This window comes from Microtus oregoni, unplaced genomic scaffold (genome assembly GCF_018167655.1).
Source record: "Microtus oregoni isolate MIOR12 unplaced genomic scaffold, Mior012 000088F_ref0000325, whole genome shotgun sequence".
Lineage (NCBI taxonomy): Eukaryota > Metazoa > Chordata > Mammalia > Rodentia > Cricetidae > Microtus > Microtus oregoni.
Window position 1 is genome coordinate 4,683,474 of NW_024544555.1, and position 23,933 is coordinate 4,707,406.

Below are 23,933 nucleotides of genomic sequence, written 5' to 3' on the forward strand. Positions count from 1 at the left end.
CAGCAGGACTCCACTCAGGACCGCGGATTCACTTAGTGGTAGGAAGCTGACAGCTCCTAGAACTTCCCACGGTGGGTCTGCTGGACATCTGGGGCCATGAACCTTGAACCCTTCAGAGAAGATGCCAACCAAATATTGATCAATGTGTAATGCTGGTTATTCCTGGCTTCTGTGCTGCTTTGGCACTGGCTATCGAGAAAGCAGGGTCAGGGGCTGGTGACCGCAGCTCCATCGCCAGAGTGCTTGCATAGTCCACATGCTGTACTGGGTTCAATTCTCAGCAATGCATACACCAGAAACGGTGGTCCATGCCAACAGTCTTAGAATTCAGGGGGTGGAGCAGGAGGATTAAGAAGTAAAGGATGATCCTTGAGCTACAAAGATTGTTGGTGAGCTCCAAAGCTCAGCTGGTGTAGCATAAGGAAGGTCCGGTCTGCTGGAGAGGATATGTAACAGGCATACATAACGGTTATATATAATCCAGACTTGTGGCAGACTTATTTACTGGCAATTTCCTGGTCTACTGAGCATACAGAAAGTAGGTACTATAGTTATAATTCTAGTCAAGCTGTGCAAAGTTGTCCTTGAAGGGTGGTCAATAAGGAACAGTGCAATAACCATGGGTGATTGGACAGGCCTTGGGTGATGTAATCATACCCAGGAAGAGATTGCAATATAGGTGCTCTTAATATTTTAAAATTTAAAAGCATTTTAAGTGATAACAGTTCAGACTTACAGAAAAGTTACAAAGACAGGATAGAGAGTTCCATGACCAATTTCTCATTTATTAACATGTTAAATTATTATATGTTCCTTGTCATAGTTGATGAAGCAACACTATTCATTCAGCTAGAACCCATATTTCCCCAGGTCTCTTTGGCTTTTTCTTATCCAGGATCCCACCAAGGGGATGGTGTTACATTTAGGATGGTTGTAAGTAGGCTTTTTTCTTCCCAGACTTTCCTTGGTTTTAATAGGCTTAGCAGTTTTGATAAGAACTGGTCAGGAATCTTACAGAATGTCATTGGGGCTTGGGTGATTTTCCTTGGCATTTTAATTATTGCTAGAGATTTATGATTGTTAGCTTTTTCAAACATCTCCCTCCAAAATATATGAATAGAAGATATGTCATAACATGTGTTTATAAACCTGCAGTCTTTATCAAACAAACCATGAATCATATGTCCTGGCTGCAAACTTGCCATTTCCCCATTCAAACCTGAATTTCAAGAAGCCAGGTAGGGGGAGTGAAGGAGAGAGGGGAGCTGAAAGGGAGGGAAGAACTCCCACAGAATGCAGATAGCAATCTCAGTCTGTAAACTGCAAGGTACTGAAAAGAGCCAGCCATCAGTCATACACCCTCATGTCCCATCTCTGACTAAAGGAAGCCAATAGTTCTTGACCCCAGACAGTCACTGTCATGGCTCATGTGAACAGGTAGCTCAGAAGTAGCATTTGCCCATGTGTGAGGCTGTGGTTCAGTCCTCAGCACCAATAAGAAAAAAAATAATAAAGCTAAACTAAATAGGGCATAGATTAATGCTAAGTTTCCCCATAGTTTCCACAGAAATAATCTCAAAGGTATAAACCAGAACATAAGCAGACTTTCAGTGAATCTTTTTCTCTTTGCTTTTCAAAGGCATGAAGTCCAAATAGAAGGAAGTGTATTCTATAGCTTTGTAAACTCTGGTGCTGCGAGAGCGTTCTTGTTATATAAGAACTATCGTGGACTTCAGTAAATCAGACTGCACAGGCTACAGAGTTAGTCAAACACCCTTTAGAGTTCTACATTATTGTTAGCAGTGAGAACAAAGTTCCAAAGCCCTTTAGTGCTAGCGACTTTGGAATGCTTCACCATACTGGCCCCAAGGAAATGGTAAACTATTTAGTGCAATAAGAAAAGGCAATAATCAATATTCCCTTTGGAGCTCAAAATTAAAATATTGTTATTGGAATATAGACAGAAGATGTGTTCTGTGAACAGAGGTACTCACGGTGCGGGCCAGCTCAAGATAGCTTCCGCCTGTAGCGGTGCCAACATGCGGGGATTGTGTGAGAAGCTTGTGGAGGACAGCTGGCTGAGGCAAAGAGCTTCCGCCACACTCCAGCAGCTTCTGGAAGGGCAGCCTGCTCTGCAAGTCTGGGCTCTGGAGGTCCCTGGCAGCGGAATCATACTCCCAGTTGTCTCTGGCTGCTGACAAAGCACCTAGTCCAAGAGATGCGAGGAAAATAAAAGACATTTCTTTTGTTAGTCTGTGGGTGGTCAGCAAGCAAGGATTCGAAGTCTCTGAGTCTTCCCCATGCCAGCGTCCCCAGAACACATGTGGCTCCCAGGCTGCCTGCTAAGTACTTTTCCTTTCAAATTGACATGCAGGAAGTTTGGAGATAAACGCAATTTCAAGTAAAGAATTTGGAAATAATGTCCAATGAATATGAACACCCTCTCCAACATGAAAACTTGGCGGGGGGGAAAGAAAGAGAAAGACAGAAAGCAGAAGAGAAGACAAAAGAAGGAAGGGGTAGGGAGGAAGGAGAGAGAGAGGGAGGAGGAGAAGGACAGGAAGAAGGAGAAGGAGAAGAAGGAGAAGAAGAAGAAGAAGAAGAAGAAGAAGAAGAAGAAGAAGAAGAAGAAGAAGAAGAAAAGCAAGCACACAAGCACAGGAGAGCCAATTCAGCAATTCAGATGGGAGCCGCATCCGTCTGTGATTTGCACTTGGTTTTTATGTTGACCTTAGTGCTTGCTGGTGATCCTAGGGAAGAAGGAAGCAAGAGAGACAACAGATGGTGTCGATTTAACTATGACTTCCTCATGCTCATGGCATCTCACCTGGAGGAAACTGTACAGCTGAGTTCAGGGCAACAGACTGTGGACAAAGTGACAGCCTCACTTCCCAGGCTTCTCACAAGCCCCTCAGTGTGTGCTTCCCCGTGCCCTTTGCCTTCTGGTAAGGTTCAAGTGGATCAGCGCTTGGGAAGCCATGTAGTGCAGATGGCACAGCCACAAGATGAAAGATGCCTCGCTCCCAGAATAACCTCTTATGGAAGAATAGTCGGCTTACCCTAAATGCCCCGTGTTTTTACTTTATATGAATAGGAATGGAGCTTCTCTTGCAGTGGTTCTCAACCTTCCTAAGGCTGTGACTCTTTAATACAGTTCCTCATGTGTGGTGACCCCAAATCGTAAAATTATTTTGTTGTTATTTCATAATGGTAATTTTGCTACTGTTTTTAATCGTAATGTAAATACCTATGTTTTTTGATGATCTTAGGTGACCCTTGTGAAAGGGTTGTTCAACACCCAAAGAAGTTGTGGCACACATGTTAGTATTACCCTATTACAACAGAGTAGAATCTAATGGTATTTGTTTGGCTGGGGCCTCCAGCTTGCCCCTGTACAGTCCAGAAAGCCCTATTCCAATCTCTCTGTCTCGTTCCAAATCCCACCTGCTCAGAGAGTCTCCAAACTAAGAAAACATGCCAAAAAGCCCAGTTCTGCATTCTTGGTGATTATTGCAACTTCCTCCCCTGATGCTTCCAGCCACCCAGGTCCCCACCTAAGCGCTCAGCTTTTGACCATCCTTGGGCACAAACCCAGCTTGTGATGAACAAACACATCATTATCCCTTGCCTACAATCTATAAAACTTTCCTGACCTGGCCTGGGCATGTGACTTCTCTGGCCTCAGAGAACCCTCCTGAGAGTTGTTTTGCTCAATATACCTATTGTTATGTTGTTACACTTTTCAATTGGGCTTGATCTGACTTACAGCCTAGGTGGAAAGACTTATTTTCATGAGGGTGGGGACAGAAAAATATGTTAGTACTAACAATGGTAATATGATGCAAAAGCGTAATGAAAAGTTGACCTAGAGGAGAAGATAAAGCTGGAAGCTTCCATTGCTGCCTTTGCTAGGAAAATAAGACTTGGAGAAAACCTGCTTTTTTGCATTGTCCGCTTCAGAACTCATGTCTCTCTCCGGTACATGTGCCTGAGTCACATGCTTCTATCTTACCTATAAGGAAGGCTGGGGGCATTTTACAGGGAGGTAGGCCATTTTTAAACAGTCAGAGGAGGGGTGTTCAAAAAGGTTGAATGGCAGACATGTGACAAAGATTGGGCATTCCCAAGTTAGATGAGGGATAGTAGAATGGAGCCCATACCCCAAGCATCTCTCAGAGAGCATGGAAAGAGTGGGTTGCTCCCTACCCAATCAGGCTTGGGCCTACTAACCCCATAGAGTTAAAGGCCGTGTCATGATAAAGTCAGTCAGGCTTCTGTCCCCCAACCCAAGGAGCTGGCTTCTCAGAAATCATGTGACCAGTAGACAGTCTGCTAATCTGACTGATAAACTGGAACCCCCCACCCTCACCCCGCTGCAGGACTTCCTCCCTTGACCCCTTTCTTCCCCTTCCTTCCCCATGACTTGAGCTATATATGCTATCCCTACCATTTCAATACAAGTTGGCCTCTGAAACAGTCTCCCTGGCCATTTCTACCCACAGGAAACAGGAGATCCTGCTCCCCAGCTACTCCCCATCCTGTGTCTCCAGTGTGCAATGGCCAGCTGGGGTCAGAGGACCCGCAAGAGGTTGATATAGGCACAGTGCTGGGTACTGGGGATTCAGTAGGAAGCATGATAAAGTGTAGCTCCTGATTGTGGAGTACTGTAACCTTTAATATGCAGCTTTCAACCATAACAAAGAAGGATCCACACTGATAAACTTGTATTGTGAAATGAGAGTATAAACAGACTGTTCTGCAATCTGAGTATAAGAATGTGTAGCAGACTACAAACTGTGTACCGGGGATTCTGACATGAGTAGACAATCGGCCTTTTGTGGATTATTGGTGAAGTTAATCAGTGTGATTTCAAAAACTATCTTCCTACGATTTATCACTTACTATGCTCTGCTTATCTTAAGTCAGTTTGATCCAAAAGTCTCATGCGGGGCTGTGTGACTAGATATACCAGCCACTCTAAATCAAAGCTCACAATACTGTCTCTGTGTTTGTTCACAGCCTGAGCAAACTAGCCTGCCATTTAGATGATGGCATTATGTTAGAAGTAAAATGCTGCAGGTCCCCTAGTGGCCGCAGCGGGCAGTGGATCCCGAGAGCAGCCAGTCCCAGGCAGGCACAGTTCCCCCAGTGGCTGCAGCCAGTGGCTGCAGAGGGCCATGAGTCCCAGGCAGGGAGCTGCCTCATGGGTGAAAGACCTCGATGGGGCAGCCAGTCTCACTGGGAGAGACAGACAGGTGGGCACACCACAAGACCATGCCGCAGGTCTCTGAAGGCAGCTGGTCCCTGGCAGTGAGCCACACAGTGGGCAAGAGACAGACAGATAGGCACGCCATGCAGAGTGAGGTTGGATATTTATTTAGTTGGTTATGAAGGGGAAAGGGGAGAGCAGAGAGAGAAGCAGGGAGAGAGAGAAACAGAAGGGAGGAAGGGGAGAAGTGGGGAGAAGGGAGAGACAGAAGCTGCCTCTTCGAGAGGGAGCTGGAAAAGAGGAAAGACTAAAACTGGAAGCTGAAGATCAGCTTGCCTTTGCAGATGTAAGAGGGAATAGGCATGGCTTGTCTCTTAAAGGGACAGAGCGGACCATTATAGGTGGTGATGTTGGGACTGAACCTAGAGCCTCACAGGTACTTGGCAAGCAATCCAGCCCTGAGCTACATCTCCAGCCCTTGGTGTCTATTTTAATATACAGCATATGATTTATTATTTTTAAAGATTTTATTTTGTTATTCAGGTGTGTGTATTTGCCTGTGTACATGCCTGCGGGTACTTGCAGAGGCCAGGAGAAGGCAGCAGATCCCCTGGGGCTGGAGTTACTGGCAGTTGTGAGCCTCAGGATAGGAGTGCTGGGAACCAAGCTCCAGTTCTCTCCTCTGCCAGAGTAACAGTGCTCTTAGCCACTGAGTTATCTCTCTAGCTCCCCACCCCTAAGTTACTTTGCAAGGGGGGCTTTGCTTCAATACAGGCTTCAAAGTGTCTGTCTTTTTGTCTTTCCCTGTTCTTCTCAGTGCTCTGCTAGTTGCCTGATTACCTCAGGGTTTTTGCCCCAGTTCCAGCATTAAGTTGCAGGAAGAAATCAGAGTTGAAAAGTGGATTTCTTCTACACAACTGAATCTCAGGTGGTCTTCACACAGGCAGCAATACACATTGAGCTGGACTTCCTTCTTACATCCACATTACCCTTAGTACTGTACACAAGCCTGTGATATATCAGACTTTTAATAAACAGATTGCTGAATGATGCATGGTTGTATTGCCCCAGGGTTTCATTATTTAATCAGGAAAAGCAAATGTGTATTACTTAAAAATATCAAAATAAACTACACACACATTTTTTTCTTTATGAAAACTGAAAAAGACTCACTTTACAATAAAATATGGTAGTACTAGAATGAGCTGGTCAAAGAAAACTTTAACTATTTTATTTCTTGTTTTTTTTTTTTCTTTTGTGATAGGGTTTCTCTGTGTAGCCCTGTCTGTTCCAAAACTCACTCTGTAGACCAGGCTGGCCGCGAACTCAGAGATCCACCTGCCTCTACCCTCTGATTGCTGGGATTAAAGGTATGTGCCACAACAGTATAGCTAGGAAACATCAATTATATAATGCTGATATGTCCCAGCCCAGTTACTAGCAGGTCTAATTGCCTAACTATGCTTCATCTTCATCACCAGATCAAAAGACTTTAATCATTGTTCTATAATCACTGCTGCTGATGTGATGTTGTGTAACTCAGACCTACTTAGGAGCAAGTCAGTCATAATGCATCCACACAGCATAAAAAGGAAGTTCACTTGAAATATAGCAGACGACTCCAATTACGCTCTTTTCAGCTGTCCTCTTCTTTTTATATTAGACTTTTTTTTTAGGGAAGAACCACCATTTTCAAGACAAAACCCATCATATAGTTGGGCCGATTCCACTGAAAAACTTCAAAAGAATAAATATGGCAACCCTCTCTTAGACCTTCGCATATGCATGGTGGTTCCTGATGACTTGAGACCCTTGCCAGCATCCATTCAGCTCCTTTCTAACTTCTCTTGTTTCCTGTGTGTGGTGGTTTGAAAGAAAATGGCTCCCAAAGAGAGGGTCACTATTAGGAGGTGTGGCTTTGCGGGAGTGGGTGTAGCCTTGCTAGAGGAAGTGTGTCATTGTGGAGGCAGGCTTTGAGGTCTCATATATGCTCAAGCCACAGCAAGTGTCTCAACCCACTTCCTGTTGCCCAAGAGTCAAGATGTAAAAACTTTCAGCTCCTTCTCTAGCACCAAGTCTGTCCAGATGCTGCCTTGCTTCCTGCCATGACCATAATCTACTAAACCTCTGAACTGTAAGTGAACCCAATTAAATGTTTTCCTTTAGAAACCCTAACTAAGACACTGTCCATCAATAAAGAAAAGACTGAAGACACCCTCCCCATATCCTATGGTCATTCTCTCTTCCTCCCATCCTTTCTGCTTGCCTGACCCTAACAGATATGAGATACTAAAACACTAATGCAATTCAAAACAAAAGCCTTCATTTTAAAGAACTTGATTTTTGTGGAAGGCTGGGATGGGTTCTAAGGCATGTCTAGGGCATTGGGCATACTCCCTTCTTTCTCCACAGCAGCATAAAGGAAGGAGGTTTGTTAGTCCACCATTTCACATCGCCTTGTCATTCATCCTGTGGTGCCAAGTGAAGACAGAATCACTCCTCTCCAGAATTTGTGTTCATGCATTGCCACAAATGCTTTTCCCCCACAAGAGTCACATTGCTCCTCATGAGAAAGAATTTGGTAAATGTACCATCAAGTCACAACTCTCCAAGCTCTTAATATTTTAATATTTGCCAGAACTGTTAAGTTAAAGAAATATTAACAGTGATTTTAGACTAGGTAACAGCCAATTGAACTGTTGGCCCAAGCGGTCCCATGGAAATATCCAAACAAATTAGGCTGTTGCCAAGACAATAGGTTGTTCTCTCCAAACAGACTGTAAGGCCCCATTGCTGAAGGCAACACTCACACAACTCATGGAGAGGTCAAGCTGATGACTACATAGAACCTTCATTCCTATGTTCTAGTGTCTTTGGGATGGGAAGGTACTCTGCAGGCAACCAAAAGAAAAGTGTAAACACCAACCCAGCTACAAATGTTTTGCTCTCCAATGCTGTCCTGCCTACAAAATATACTAGGGCAATGGTGGCACAAAGCTTGTAGAAATATCCAACCAACATCTGATTTGACTTAAAGGCCTACTCCACAAGATGGAACCCATAATTGACACTGCTTGGGTGACCAAGAACCAGAGACTAGATAGAAAAGGACCTAGGGTAAAACCAAACACTAAGGGTCCCAAAAAGAAAAGCGATAGAATGATTCCTACTGATATTCTGGTCACTCATAGAGCAGTGCCTTACTGAGCCATCATCCAAAGAACCTTTCTCCTGCAGTGGATAGGAACATATACAGAGATCCACAGCCAAGCATTACTCTCCCAGTGTCTCCCTCTGTCTCTGTCTCTCTCTTACACACACATAAAGAGAGAGAGAGAGTGTGTGTGTGTGTTCGGAACACACAGCTCTAAATGGGATGTCTCCATCAAATCCCTACCCTTGGAACTCTAAGGAAGGGGAGGCAGAAAGAGAAGATAGTTGCTGAAGAAGGGCTTCCAGGATACAGGCCCTCTAATCAACAAAGCAAAGCTTATGTGAATTTTCAGAGACTGAAGCAGCAAGTCCAGGTCCTGCACAGGTCTGCACCAGGTCATATGCATATGTACTATGGCTTTCAATTAGTATTTTTATGGGACTCCCAACCAAGAACGAGTGAGTTTCTGATCCTTGTGCTTTTTCTTGGAATCCTTTCTTTTTATTGTTTTGCCTTCTCCAACTTTGATGTGATTTTTTAAATATTTTTATATTTTATTTTGTTATACTTTATTGTTATTTCTAAGAAGTCTCTTCTTTTCTAATGAGAGACAGAGGGAATGGGATCTGGGTGGGAAGTGAGGTGTAAACGGAGATTGCTTGTTTGTTTCCTGGCTGCCCAGACCTGAATAATCACATTGAAACTATATTAATTGCAACACTGTTTGGCCTATTACCTCAGGCTTCTTATTAACTAACTATTACATCTTAAATTAACCCATTTCTAAAAATCTGTATATCACCATGAGGCTGTGGCCTACTCGTAAGGTTCCGGGGTGTCTGCCTCCTTCAGCAGCTACATGGCATCTTCCTGACTCCACCTCTCCACCTACTCTCTCTCTATATCCCTTCCTGCCTAGCTATATTCTGCCCTGACATAGGCCAAAGCAGATTTATCATTAACCAATAGAAGCAACACATATATAGAAGGATATCCTATGTTAGGGAGGTGAGGAGAAACTGGTAGAAGTAGAAAGAAGAGAAACAGTAATAAAATATATTGTATGGGAAAAGAATCTATTTGCACTAAAAGGGAGGGAAAGAGTGTGATTTAATATGATGTGGATTGTGCACATCAGGTCAACAGTCTTACTCCGGAAGAGAATAATACATGGACAAACAAGCAATGCTGCATAAAATGATTCACAGCCCATCAGCCAGATAGTTAAATGGACCCACTCACCCCTGATGAGATCCATATCATTCAGCTTTACTATGTGCCCAGAAGGGAAGAACCAAAAATATTTAATGAATTTAAGTACGAAGTGTCAACATTTAATATTGGTTAGCTTTCCTGTATTTTCTCAAGCATGATAGCATCTTAAAATTCTGATTCTTTTTTCTTCCAGGGCCTTGCACTTGCTAAACAAGTGCTCTCACACTGAACTGCACACCAAGTTCTCCTTCTGCTTTTATCTTAACATGTTATTATATCAAGACTAATAATAAAACCTTATATTATTGCAAGTCAACATCCAGAATTAGTTGATAGACATTATCCTTGGTTTGTTAAAACAGAAATGGGGCAACCGTCATTTGTTCATTTGTAGAATTTTTTTTAATACGTACATATTATAAAACTGTAAGTCAATATTCCTCCTATCTTGATACTTCCCACACTGTCTCCTGCAGAAGTAAAGTGGTTGACAGAGGAGTAAGAGATCAGCAGAGGCCACTGGACCATTATGCTGTGCTGTTCTTATTTTTTTCCAGGCTATTATTTCCAGTTATTATCCAGTGGAGTGATAACTATCAGAATTAGTTGATAGATCCAGTGGGGCAATAACTACTATATTGTGTGTGGTTGTCATTATCAAAACACAGACAAATACATAGCATAGCCTGGGTAGCTTAAACAGATATCAATTTCTTCACTCTTCTAGAGGTTCGTAGCTCTAGACTTCGTGCCAATATGGCTGCCTTCTGATGAGAGTGTCTTGATTTACAGATGACTGCCTTTGTGTCATGTCCTTACATAGCTGGGAGAGGACAAGAACCAGCTTTTTGGAATCTCTTCTGAGGGACACTAAATCAAAGTAATGACTCCATATTCATGACACCATGTAAACTCTGTTTACCGCCCCCCCCCCCCCCGCAAAGATCTCATCTCCTAATAGTACATTGGAAGGGTGGGGACAGTGCTTCATTGGACAAATGGGGGTGGGAGGGTACACCCCAAATGTTCAGTCAATAACAATCACTGAGCGGCTGCTCTCAAACCAGAAATCTGACTGAATGGTATCCCTAGATTGAGATCCAGTGCCATCCTTGTGTATGCAAAACCAAAGGAAGCCATCTTATCTGCCACTGAAACTCTACAGGGTTCTATGAGGTTAGTGCTATGTGTATTCTTTACAACAACAGTAAAATTGAATATTTAGTGTTAAAGCTAAATAAACTATAAATAAATAGAAAGTGTAAACAGCTTATTAATTAGAAGAGCATGAGAATGGATATGTAACTCAGTGTTAGACTGTGAGCTTAGGAATTGAATCTGGAATTCAATCTCCAAAGCCTCATTCCCTCAAAAAGGAAAACTAAAGCAAATACAGCAAGCATCCGTTTGTCTTGTTTATAAAATGCATCTCTGGGAAAGACCTGCTCTTGGAAAAGTCTGGAATAGAAAGAATGCCAAGCATTGAGACGCGTGCACTGTTGGTGCTTGGCAGCTATGGGCTAGTACTTTAATCTCATCTTCAAAATGCCACCCAGGTTGGGCTCCAAGGCCTGCAATTACTGTGCTTATTCACCAAGGGCATTCTGCCACCTTCCAGCACACCTCCTTGAGAACAAAGCCTTGGAAAGATCTAAAACTCACCTTAAAGACAGTAATAACAATCCTGATTATATGTGAAGCCCAGTGCACGAGGAACCTCACACTCTTTAAACATCTTACATATATCATCTTTCTATAGTCTATAGTCTATGAATAGCAATTATTTTTCCACTTTTAGAAAACATTTTTCTATAGCCTTAATTTTATGTACATTGCTTTTTTTTTTTTTGGCTTGGAATGATGATTACAAAATTGGAGTTTTCCACAGTGTACGTTAAACATTCCTAACAGTGACCTCAGAAGTCTCCAATACAATGACAAATCCACCTGGATTGTGGTAATGCCACTAAACCAATAAACAAGACCGGTGTTGGACTCCAAACTGCTTAAGACAGTTTCAAGGTGGCTAGCTAATATGGTCCATCCTCACAGACTACTCTAGCCAGGACTTGTGATAAGCCTTGCGGTTTCCCATTACACAGACACAGACTGGACAGCAATGATACAGCTAGCCCTCCGAGGATTTGATCATTTTCCTATTTTTTCAGGGTCGCCTAGAAATGGTGTCACTCCCAGAAAACAAAAAGTAATTTTATGAACATGATACACACATTCCCAAGGGGTGGGGTGGGTGGTTTTTGGTCTTTCACTGGCTTATCAATATTTATCATCATTTATGGGAATTGGTTTCAAGTTGTTATTGAGTATGGTCAGGAAAAAAAACTGAACAAAAGAGATTAAATTCAGAAATCTCATTCTGAAAAAAAGGGGGGATATAGAAATGAAAGGATAAAAAGGTAGATTATTGAATCTACTTTAAACTAAAATAGCAACTACTAGTCAAATATTTTACATTGACATGAATTGTTTTATATTGATACAAATTTAAGGTTATTTTCGTTATACTGTATATGTGTTTCTACTCTTGTTTAAGATATTTTTATATATTGATACAAGTTGAAAGCTACTTTTGTTAGATCATACTGTACATACATTTCTACTATTGTTTAAGGTCTTATGGCTCATATAACAATTTAATGTAAATTTCTAGTTTTTGAAAACTATTTTTACAAACTATTTAGCATAATTAAGAAATACAGGTCAGTAGTCATGCATAATTGTCAAACTTATAGTCATGTTAGCTATGTTTTCAAGATCATACCAAGATATATTTTAGATAGATAGGTAATCTTCAAAAACTTCAAAGAGAAAGCATTTGAAACATTTTAATAACATAGACTTTTCTTGACATGAGACCTGTCTGCTCCTGGTGGCACCTATCTCTTTCTAAAAAAGATGTTGAGCACTGAAGAAACTTTATATGGAGTTTGCTTTCTTGGTGGCAAAAACTAGCTATTTTGGCAAGAAACTGCCTTTGCCTCGATGGTATGCTGTCCAAACAGAACAAGTAGGACACAAAGAAAAATAACTGTTGAACTTTACCAAGACAGGGAAGGACAGGCCTTCAAAATTTCCTGTTTCACAGAAAAGTCTGCCAAAGATAGATGCCCCAAGATTGCAGAGGAGTGTTGGGTGATTGTCCAGTCATCCAGCTGTTTCTGTTAGTTCTCTTAATTTTGGAAGTCACTTGCTGTGCACTTCCTGGTTACTCAAGTAATATTCTATCATTCTCAAGTCTTCAATGGGGTTGAAGACAAGGCAGTCACAGTCACAGTTCTCCTGAATCATGATAAGAGGTATATTAAATACAAAACGCTGGAGTCTTCAAAAGAGGACATCTAATAGAGTAATCTCTCTAAATTGGCCAATCACAGATGTACTTCTTATTTGATAATTGTTCTTGTATGTAGTTTCACTTTTGTTAAGGTTACTACCTTTCTTTACTATTTGGACAATACTTGGAAATAACTTTTATTGTATAGAGCTTTACTACATAGAGTTAAAACTTTTCCTTTTTGACTATACCAAAGGGAAAAATGTTACAGAAATTCAGATTATTTTGCTGGTCTGTCACCCAGTTGGAAGGAGCATTCAGTCTGAGAGGCTGAGTTTACATTCAGCTGGCAGGAATTGATCAATGAGCCTTGGAGGACCCAGGATGAAAGGGGGTGGAGAGAAAAGAAGAGGGACTGGAGAAGAAAGACAGGGCGAGAAGGTAACACTTCCTTTTCAAGCCCAAAAGCAAGTGGTAGTGGGTGTTTTTGCAGAAGCTTGGATTTGCCTCCATTTTTATTCTTTAATATTGTGCATGGGTTTTGTTTTTCAATAAACAGTAAAAGAAATCTTATCAGGCATGTATCTGATGACATAAAATCAATCCCTGGGGCCCAAATGGTAGAAAGAAAGAACTGACTCCTGCAAGTTGTCCTCTTGACTCATACACTTCACCACAGACTCATCCACAAAAATAAATAAATAAATAAATAAATAAATAAATGTAAATAAGAATCAGTCTTTGGTCCTGGGCCGGATAGACTTCATTTCAATATTCTACTTGGGTAATTCTTACTGGAGAGGAAGCTCAGTGAGAAACATGCCCAGCCCCATGGTGGTCACAGTTTAGAAGCAAGGTAGATACAGTGGACATATTGGGCTTGTGTGGTGGCCAAGACCCTTCTGCTTCCACCTCCCATTCCTTCCTGTCCATCTGTCGTGTGAAGGACAGCTTCTCTCTTCCCAACACAGAAAGAAGACAGCACAGTGTCTGAGGAACCCTATGCCTCCATTAACAGCATCTGACTATAATAGTGGTTGTTTATCTTTCAAGGTTTCAAAGAATATTGCTTCATTTAATACCTTCAGGAGCAGTAAAGGAGGTCCTCGTCCAAAGTCCCAGAAACAGCTACCCCTCAGAATCCAGGGCTAACACAAGAGGAAGAATTACAGGAGAACATGGACAAACTGGCTTCCAGGTGTCAGGCCTTCCCTGTCCCAGCACGCTTACTGTGTCTAGATAGTACCGCAGTCAACAGAAGCAGCAGGAAGATGCTCAGTTCACTACAGGATCAACACAGAGATAGCTCATGCATTAACATCAATCAATGCTTAGTACTAAATTCAGGATTCGGATTCCCACAATGGACACAGGCCTCGCTGGCCTCAGATTTGATTACAAATGTAGGCCAATTGTCTGAACATCTGTGCCTGGTCAAGGGGACAGATAGATAAATATTGCTTATATATCCCTTCCCCCAAACCAATTTAAAGCACTTGCTTTGCTAAGGGGCCGTTAGTAGTTTCATTTCTTGGGTGATAAGCTAGTCTTGTTTACCCTAGGCTAGATTTATATAGTCACTTATTGGTGACCATGTATGTGTCTCATGCATTCTTGCTAGGGGCAATGTCCTGGGTGCCAATGTAAGCGTGGAAATAGAGTGGGAGATGTATCATTAGGAGCTGCAACTCTCTCTCCCCCCTCCCTCCCTCCCTCCCTCCCTCCCTCTCTCCCTCCCTCCCTCATACTGCTAATGGGTGACAGGCGAGGGAGTGCATTTTTCTTATCAAAGTGCACGCTCACCATTAGTGGGTATTTTTAAACACCCTGCTGTGCACAAGCAAGCTCAACAATCCTTGATGTGCCTCTCTGCAGGCTGGGGGATGCTAACGGCAGGGATTTCAGAGACTGAAGGGGCAGCTGGAATAAACACTTTGTAATTCTCCTCTGGCTACAGCTTCTATTGTTCTCTTCTGCACCGACTTTAATATAAAAGGCAAAGCGTGCGCCCCTTGCCAGTTAATAATTTAGTTATGAAGGCACAGCTGAGGCTAGCATCTTTAACCTTCTACAAAACAATTAAGATAATACTTGGCAGCTCATTATCTTGGCTTGTCTAAACCAGATGAAGGAAACAAACAAGAGGGCTGACTCAGGGCTAAAGAATTCAGAGGAAACTTCAGGGAAGGAGAATTGAAATGAAGAGCCTTCAGTACAAAGAAATGTTCATTGAGTTTTGCTTGAACAGGACGGAAGGCTTGGTTCCTTAGTCTTCTGAACTGGCTTGGGAGATTATATGCATCTGACTTCCAGATGTCTCATTTATTTTAAAAATTTTGACTTTTTTCTAAATTGGATATATTTTAGACTCATTTCTCTTCCTCTTACAAGGAATATGAATGGCCCACATATCCGCTATGTGATTGCTTTTAACTGCCACTGATGGGAGGATATGAACGGGGACATTGCTCACCCAGACTTGCTCGCTGGGAAGTTAAACATGCCACACAAGCACTGGCTGGCATGCCCGGAGGACCTGCTCTACTTCTTGGCTGAAACTCAGCCTAATCCTAATGGGAACTGCCAGGGAGGAAAATGTGTAAATAGAATTAAAAAAGCAATTCTGATTCCAGCTTCGTAGAAAAAAAGCTATTATCCTTTATTCCTGAAGATTGTTTTTTTTTTATTTGCCTTCTTATTGGGGTGGATTGTATTCCTTAAGTATATGATAAAGTAAATGCTAATCCATTTTACATTTCTGGCAGTAGAAATATTGGTATCTTGTCTATACACTACTGTTTATGATTCACTAGTATTTGTCTATTTATTTTACATCTGACTTGAGTAGAGTTGGTTTATAATTTTTCTTCCTCATAAAATCCTTTTGTAATTTGATTTTTTGTTTGTTTGTTTGCTTGTCATGTACCTCTGGCTCTCCTGGAACTACTCTATAAACCGGGCTGGCCTCAAACTGAACAGAAATCTGTTGGTGTCTGCCTCCAAGTGCTGGGATTAAAGACGTGCAAAACCATACCTGGCCCTGAAGTTTTGATATTAAGGTGTGTGTGTGTGTGTGTGTGTGTGTGTCCACATAAAAGTAGAATTACTTGTTTCCTGGGCTTTAGTTAGATCTCAGAATTGAAGTTGTCTGGACCTAGAGTTTCCTGTGAGAAGATTTTATTTTACTTTATTTTATTTTTAATTTTTTGGGTTTTCAAGATAAGGTTTCTCTGTAGCTTTGGAGCCTGTCCTGGAACTAGCTCTTGTAGACCAGGCTGGCCTCGAACTCACAGAGATCTGCCTGCCTCTGCCTCCTGAGTGCTGTGATTAAAGTTTATGCCACCACCACCCGAGCTCCTGTGGCAAGATTTTAATGAATTACTTCTATACTGTCTTTTTTTTTCTGATGAAGATGCCTATTTCTCCTAAAATTTTAACAATATTTTCATGAATTTGCTCCCAATATCTCCTTTCTGGTTCACGACTCTAGCACACACAGCAGCGTCTCCCCTTCCCTCCTGACACTAGCTAGGGAAACTCTTCTCTGCCACCTGGCCTGCTAACATCCCTGTACACTTGGCTAGCTGGCCCAGTCTTGACTGCACCTGTGTGAAGCAGGCGTGTTGATGTCCCTTACGTGTTATGTCTGTGCCATCATAGGGCAGATGTCCACTGGCTAGCCCAGACAGTGGACACCCAACAGCAGTGTCCAGGAGCTTTGCAGTTCTATTATAGGACACAGCCACTGTGGGATCCCTGTTTTCTCCTGCAAACTTCCACCTGGAGTACATTCCTAGATTATATTGGCTTTCTAATGGTTGTTCTTCCCAACCCCACCTGCCTTTAACAGTGATTTGTGCTAGGCAGCATGGCAAACAACTACAGTATCCGCTGCCTGGGAAACGGTGGCATTAGGATTCGGGAGTCAGAGAGCAGCCTGAGCAATGAATGAGATTTTTTTTCCCCTCTTAGCAGGCAAGGAATTTGTGTCTTTTTTAATTCTAGTGTTTTCCCCAGGGCATTAGCAAGTCTATCCATTTCTTAAATACCATCTTTACACATTTTTTGTGCCTTGCTTTTTCTTACCTTTATTATATATTTTCCTCTATTTTGTGTTCAATCTGCTGTCAACGTGTTTTGCGATGGATACTTAACTAACACTTCCTTTTGCTTTCTAACATACACTAACAGATAGAAAGACCTTTACCCCAGTAACGCTTACGTGGCATTTCAGGGGGCCATTTCCAAAATCTTCCAATTCAAAGCATTTCTGAAATTTCATCTCTCATCTATGATCAATGTGCTATGTAGGAGTATTTATGATGGTTAAATCTGGTTTGCAATTTGATTGATTTAAGATGTATCCAGGCATCTACCAGGTCTCTAACTGAGTGCTCAGAATAAACTAGCCTTTGAGTGAGCAGATGGGGTGAGGAAGCTCTCCCATCACCCAATGCGGGTGGGCACAATCCACTCAGTTGAAGACCCAGATAGAGTGGAGATGGAACTCCTCCTCTAGGGTTGGAACATCCATCTTCTCCTGCTTAGGGCCTCCGGGATGAAGGTCTTGCGTTGGCAACCCCTTGGTTCTCAGGACTTCTTCCCTGGTTCTCCAGGTTGCAGGTGCCATATTATGGGACTCTGAGGTACAGACAAGTTTCAAGTTGTTACATCTTTATCATAAATGCATGGCTTTACCATTTTGAAGTTAGCCTATTTCTAATAGTGCTTTTGTGATACACGTTTGGATTTTATTTCCTGTTCCTGGTACAGGATCTACAGTCTTTGGGGTTTCCTACTCTGTTTCACTTTTCTCTTTGGTTTCTCTCTGGAAATCTATCTTAGTGATGTGCTAAACTCTCCTGGCCCCAGTTTTTTTTTCTTCATATTTTGTGTCTTTTTATCAGTCTGTACTTTCTAAACAGTGTTCTCTGTATTTACCAGGTCACTAACTCTCTCTTCACCTCCAGTTTGTTCATTTTCATTTTAAAAGATCTTCTGGTTTTAAATGATGTTTATGTTTGTGTCTGTTTGGGATCATGAATGTTACTGCAGTGCTCTACAAGCCCGAGCTGTCAGGACCCCCCCACAACCTACAGTTATAGCCTCCTGGGTGCTGGGAACTCAACTCAAGTCCTTTAAAGAGAAGTAGGGCTCTCTCAACTGCTGAGCCATCACTCCAGGCCCTTGGTTCGTTTTTATTATAACATATTTATTATTATATCATTGTATATTCATTATTATTTCATTATATCTTTCCTGCAGATATTCATTTAGTTCTCTTTCAAATCTTTCTGATCTTCTAATTTTTTTTAGCTTACATTTTTATGTTTGTGTGTGTTTTTATGTATGAGAGTACATTCATATGGGCATGTTCACGTAGGCGTGGAGGACATGGGCATCCTTCCTCATGAACTGCCCACCTTGTTTCCTAAGACCTTCTCTCACTGGAACCTGGGGCTTACTGATTAGGCCATGCTGGCTAAACAGTGAGCCCTGGGAATTCACCTGTCTTCACTTCCTCCCTGCTGAGATTTCAAGTGTGTGCTACCACTGTTTTTTTTTTTGGTTTTTGCTTTTTAATGTGGATTCTGGTGTCATACTAAGGAGCTCATGCTTGCAAGGTAAGCCTTTTACTGACTGAATGGTTCCCCCAGCTGCTATGGCTTGGACTTTCTTTTTGAATATAGAAAACACAAATATTCTTCATCCATTAATACCAATGATAAACTCTTCATGGATTTCTAATTTTTAATCCTAATTTTTGTTTGTTGTATGAAATTACACACATATATATATGTATATATATATATATTAGTTAGAGATACTAAGTTACTCATATTCCATAGAAGATTCTATGGGGATGTTTTTTGAGAACTACCTCCTCACCTCCAGGACAGTTCCACTTGGAATATTCTGAAGACAGTGTATGACATGCCCACCTATTTATCTCAACTTTTTAAGCTGCTGAAATCTAACCATAAGCCTTTATTTAGAAATGAGAACTTGCTATTTAAATTACAGTCCATTAACAATGGTGCTGAAACTACATATTCACAGATGGGCCATAACTTTTTAATTATTTCAAAGTAGCTTCCCATTTTCCATCAAATTAATAATTTTTTTTGCTAATTTCATTGGTTTATTTTCTCTTTTGTGAGCCGAGCTGCTGGTTCTCAGTCAGTTAAGAGAATTCCTCAATGATTTATGATATATAGATTATTTAATCAAATTTACCCTGCAAACCCCCTTCTGGACCGCCTTCCCCTGAAATCCTGCCCATACCATTCCACCTTCCTTCTCCTTCTCTTAGATTTTCAAGTATTACTTTTCTTTTTTTCTGAGTTAACTCTCTCTTTGGAAGTCAAAGGGCTTCTTAAGAAAGGAAGCATGAGCGGAGCGGTGGTGGCACATGCTTTAATCCCACTACTCGGAAGGCAGAGGCAGGTGGATGTCTGTGAGTTCGAGGCCAGCCTGGTCTATACTTGCTAGTTCCAGGATGGCCAGGACTATTACACGGAAAAACCATGTCTTGAAAAACCAAAAAAGAAAAAAAATAAGGCACAAGAAGTAAATATTTTGAGACACTGCATATATGGACCATGTGTATTGCATCCTTAAATACTTGCTTAATCACTGAAGGAATTCTAAATTGCAAATAATTTCTCACCACTTGGGAAGCCGCTGCTCACTGGTATATGTCATGGCTGTCTATGAGAACTGGGCAACTATGAATCTAAACTCTTGTGTTGGTCCTGTCTGTGAAAACTGGGGCCACCGTGAGTTTAAACTCTCTGTGTTGGTCCTGTCTGTGAGAACTGGGGCCACATGAATCTAAATTCTCTGCATTGGTCATTAATTTTTCTCCCACTAGTCCCCGTCTTCAGCATTACGAAATTTCACAACAATTTTCGCTGTGGTAGGAGTCAGGGGTCAGGCTTCCGTCTTTTACTCTAGGATTCTTTCTTTGAATTTTAAAAGCATTTTAAAATTTTATTTGGACAGGGGAATGCCATAACACAGGTGTGGATGTCAGAGGACAACTTTGCAGGGATTGGTTGTCCGCTCCCTCCATGTGTATGATTCTGGGCATGGAACTTAGCCCGTCAGGCTTGGCAGCAAGTGTCTTTCCTGCATATCAAGAAGGATGCCTTTCCATTTGAAGGAAACCGAGGGCCATTTTGCTGATTCCCCCCAGCCTCTCTTCTGGAAGAGATTCTTATGTTTATCTCCATCCTTTCCCTGAACACTCTGTGGTGTGCTTGTCACTGCTCTTCTTGTGGACGCCATTTTGCTCAGTGCGCACTACGTCAGGGTGTTCTGCGCATTCTTGCGGGGCAACTCCATGCTTTCTTTTCTACTGCATTTGATTTCTTTTCTTAGAAGAATTCAGCAGCTCTAAGATAATAGGTGTGCATGTGTGTGTGCACATGTGTGTGTGAGCATGTGTGTGTGGGAACATGTACATATGTGTGTGTGCCTGGAACTGGAGATTAAACAGCAACTGTCATGCCCCTGAACTATATCCCCAGCCTTCTTTTTACCTTTCTATTTATAGAGAGTCTCACTAAGTTGTAGGCTGGCCTTGAACGTGCAACTCTCGTGCTCAGCTTCCTGAGTAGAGAGCCCTGTGCCACTATGCCCAGTTAGTTTGCAAAACTTAATATTGTGGTAGTCCATATGGCTCCAGTTATGAAATAATAATCTTGTATGAAATTAATGCGAGTTTTTAAAAAAAATTACTTATTTTATATGTATTGGTATTTTGCCTGCATGTATCTCTGTGTGAGGGTGGTCAGAAGAAGCTATCAGATCCCTTGAAGTCAGAGTTACAGATACGTGTGAACTGAAATGTGGGTGCTGAGAACCGAACCCAGGATGTCTGGAAAAGCAGCCAATGCCCTTAACTACTGAGCTATCTCTCTAGCCCCTTAATGGCATTTTTTTTTCTTTTTCAGGTAAAAGCAAACAGGAACATAAGATTTTCATAAGTCTTTCCTTCTCTTTCCTTGGCCTTCCCACTGCTCTTGTTCTTCCTTTGCCCTTCTTTCTCTTCCTCATCTGAATCAGTTCAAGTGATAAAACTGAATCAGTTTTTGAGCATACAGAATGAAGAGCCAATAAAGATGATGTGTTCTCTGGTTTTATTTCTTATCTGTGTATGAGCATTTTGCTTGCAAGTACGTGAGTGTGCTATATGTCTGCTTGGTGTGCAGAACCCAGGAGAAGGCTTCAGACCCTCTAGAGGTGGGGTTACAGAAAATTTGGAGCCACTGTCTGGGAGCTGAGAGCCAAACCCAGGTCCTCTGCAAGAGCAGCAAGTGCTCTTAACCCCTGAGCCATCTTTCCCCGTCCTCTGGTATTTGAGTTTTAAAATGAGGACACAGGACTTCTAAGAAATAAAACAGAGTAAGGAAATGCGAGAATAATACTTACTTAACTTACCTTTCCTTACTATCCTTTGTGTTTTTCCTACTCTATCTTCATATCCCGTGTAGCTGACTATTCCCTTCCTAAGGCCTCTTCTTCCTTATTCAACCTACCATGGTCTTTCCTTCTTTCCTGGCTTCTACAGATATGCAGGACAGCTTAAACACAGAAATCGAACAATTTGAAGCTAGGATTCGCATACAAGAGAGAATATATAAACATGTATCTTTCTGGGCCTGGCTATCTCACTCACTATAGTATTTCAGAATGCCCCCCCACCTTCCTAAAATTTCATTTTTCTTAAGGGCTGAAATATGTATGTATGTATGTATGTATGTATTTATATACACATATACACATATCACATTCTCATCATTCATTCATTAGCTGAAAGCCATCTAGGCCTATTCCATTTTTAGCTATTATGACTAAAACAGCCACGAGCACCTATCTCTTCTGTAGCATACAGAGGCAACATCCTGGCTTTGGTCTTCCCTAACCTCCAGAAGAGTAAAAAGTCAAATTTCAATGGTTTCTAAATGACTCAAGCTGTAGCATTTTTATATCAGTCCACACCATGACAAAATACAAAATAAATAGCAATAAAACGAAAGTGGAATGTGCTCAAAACTACAAATATTTTAAATATTTCTTTTCTTTTTTGTTTTAATAGTTTTTACTTTCACTATTAACAAATTTTATTCATTTTATGTATATCTGATAATGATTTCCACTCAATGAGTGTTAATTAAATGAATGAATGAAATTTGTCAGATTTTATATTTAAGCCAATTGTGCAACAAGTCATTTGGGGTACTTTTCCATTCATTTTTCTAGATACTGATATGCAGAATTCATAGAAACACTAAAGCTACACCATTTTGGCTTTGGAAGCATATCAGCAAGTCATTCATCTTATTGGATGCCATTACTTACTTTCATTTTCGAACACAAAAATCTCAAAATATAGTAGACAATTGCAAACTGATAAAACCAAAATGATATTCTTATTCCACAGTCATAAGAGTACCAGGGAACCATTTACTGTGGGGTATATAACTGGGGTCATATACTTCCATTAAGAAAATAGAGAGTTTCTAGTGTCCAAACATACCAGGCAAAAATTCTGGTTAATTTGATGATATGTAGACATTAACTAAGTTCATGTGTTACAGAGGGCTTCCATAGAAAAATGTTTAAATCGTATATACATTTTATTTATTTATTTATTTTATTCAGCTGTACATTTTCTCTGCTCCTCTCCCTTCCTCTCCCCTCCCCTTCAACCCTCTCCTATGGTCCCCATGCTCCCAATTTACTCAGAGGACCTTGTCTTTTTTACTTCCCATGTATGTCTCTCTTAGGGTCCTCCTTGTTGTCTAGGTTCTTTGGGATTATGAATTGTAGGCTAGTTTTCTTTACTTTATGTCTAAAATCCACATATGAGTGAGTACATATTATATTTGTCTTTCTGTGTCTGGGTTATCTCACTCAATATGACGTTTTCTAGATCTATCCATTTGTCTGCAAATTTCAAATTGTCATGATTTTTTTCTGCTGTGTGGTACTCCACTGTGTAAATGTACCACATTTTCCTTATCCATTCTTTGGTCGAGGGACATTTCCAGGTTCTGGCTATGACAAACAAAGCTGCTCTGAACATAGTTGAGTACATGTCCTTGTGGTATGATTGAGAATCCTTTGGGTATATACCCAAAAGTAGTATTGCCGGGTCTTAAGGAAGGTTGTTTCCTAATTTTCTGAGAAATTGCCGTACAGATATCCAAAAGGGCTATACAAATTGCACTCCCATCAGTAATGTAGAAATGTTCCCTTTGTCCCACGTCCTCTCAGCATAAGTTGTCATCAGTGTTTTTGATCTTGGCCATTCTTACAGGTGTAAGATGGAATCTCAGAGTTGTTTTGATTTGCATTTCTCTGATGCCTAAGGATGTTGAGCATTTCCTTAAGTGTCATTCAGCCATTTTAGATTCCTCTGTTGAGAGTTCTCTATTTAGGTCTGTATCCCATTTTTTATTGGATTATTTGTTCTTTCAATGACCAATTTCTTTTGTTCTTTGTATATTTTGAAGATCAGTCCTCTGTCTGATGTGGGGTTGGTGAAGATCTTTCCCCATTCTGTAGACTGCCATTTTGCCTCTCATTTTCTTATTAAAGCAAATAGGTAAAACTTGTGACTATATTGACTCTTTAGGAGTCTTAGGTAACATTTCTACAAACAAATCCCTACATAGAAATTCCTAGCATGCGTGCGCGCGGGTGCGCGCGCACACACACACACACACACACACACTAACCCTCCCTTCCCCAAATCAAGTAATTTTAAAGTTCTTGGTTTCAGGTTTTGGTCATATAACAAAAGGCACGGGGCAAAACAACACAGCAGTGTGCTAAAAGAAAGACGTTTGCATTAGGAGCCCGAGTCCTATTCCTATTCTGTCCCTGCCTTCAGCTATAACCTAAGAGGTCATGTTCAGTCTTCCGGATTTCTAAACTACACTATATAGAGAGTGAAACTCAAAGACATTTAACAGAGCCTCTGGAATGCAATCTTGCAATCAAGGGCAAACATTTAGCAAAGTACTCTAAGTCATATACAACAAAGGTGG

At 41.2% G+C, this 23,933-nt stretch overlaps 1 protein-coding gene across 1 annotated transcript in view; it reads right to left on the reverse strand.

Annotated features, from left to right (window-relative positions):
- The window catches only part of LOC121442232 (colorectal mutant cancer protein), a 368,334-nt gene that overhangs the window by 276,078 nt on the left and 68,323 nt on the right, over positions 1–23,933 (reverse strand). The window contains exon 3 of the mRNA XM_041643697.1: positions 1,995–2,206. Within this exon, the coding sequence (XP_041499631.1) occupies positions 1,995–2,206 (212 nt within the window). The remainder of the gene's footprint in view (positions 1–1,994; positions 2,207–23,933) is intronic.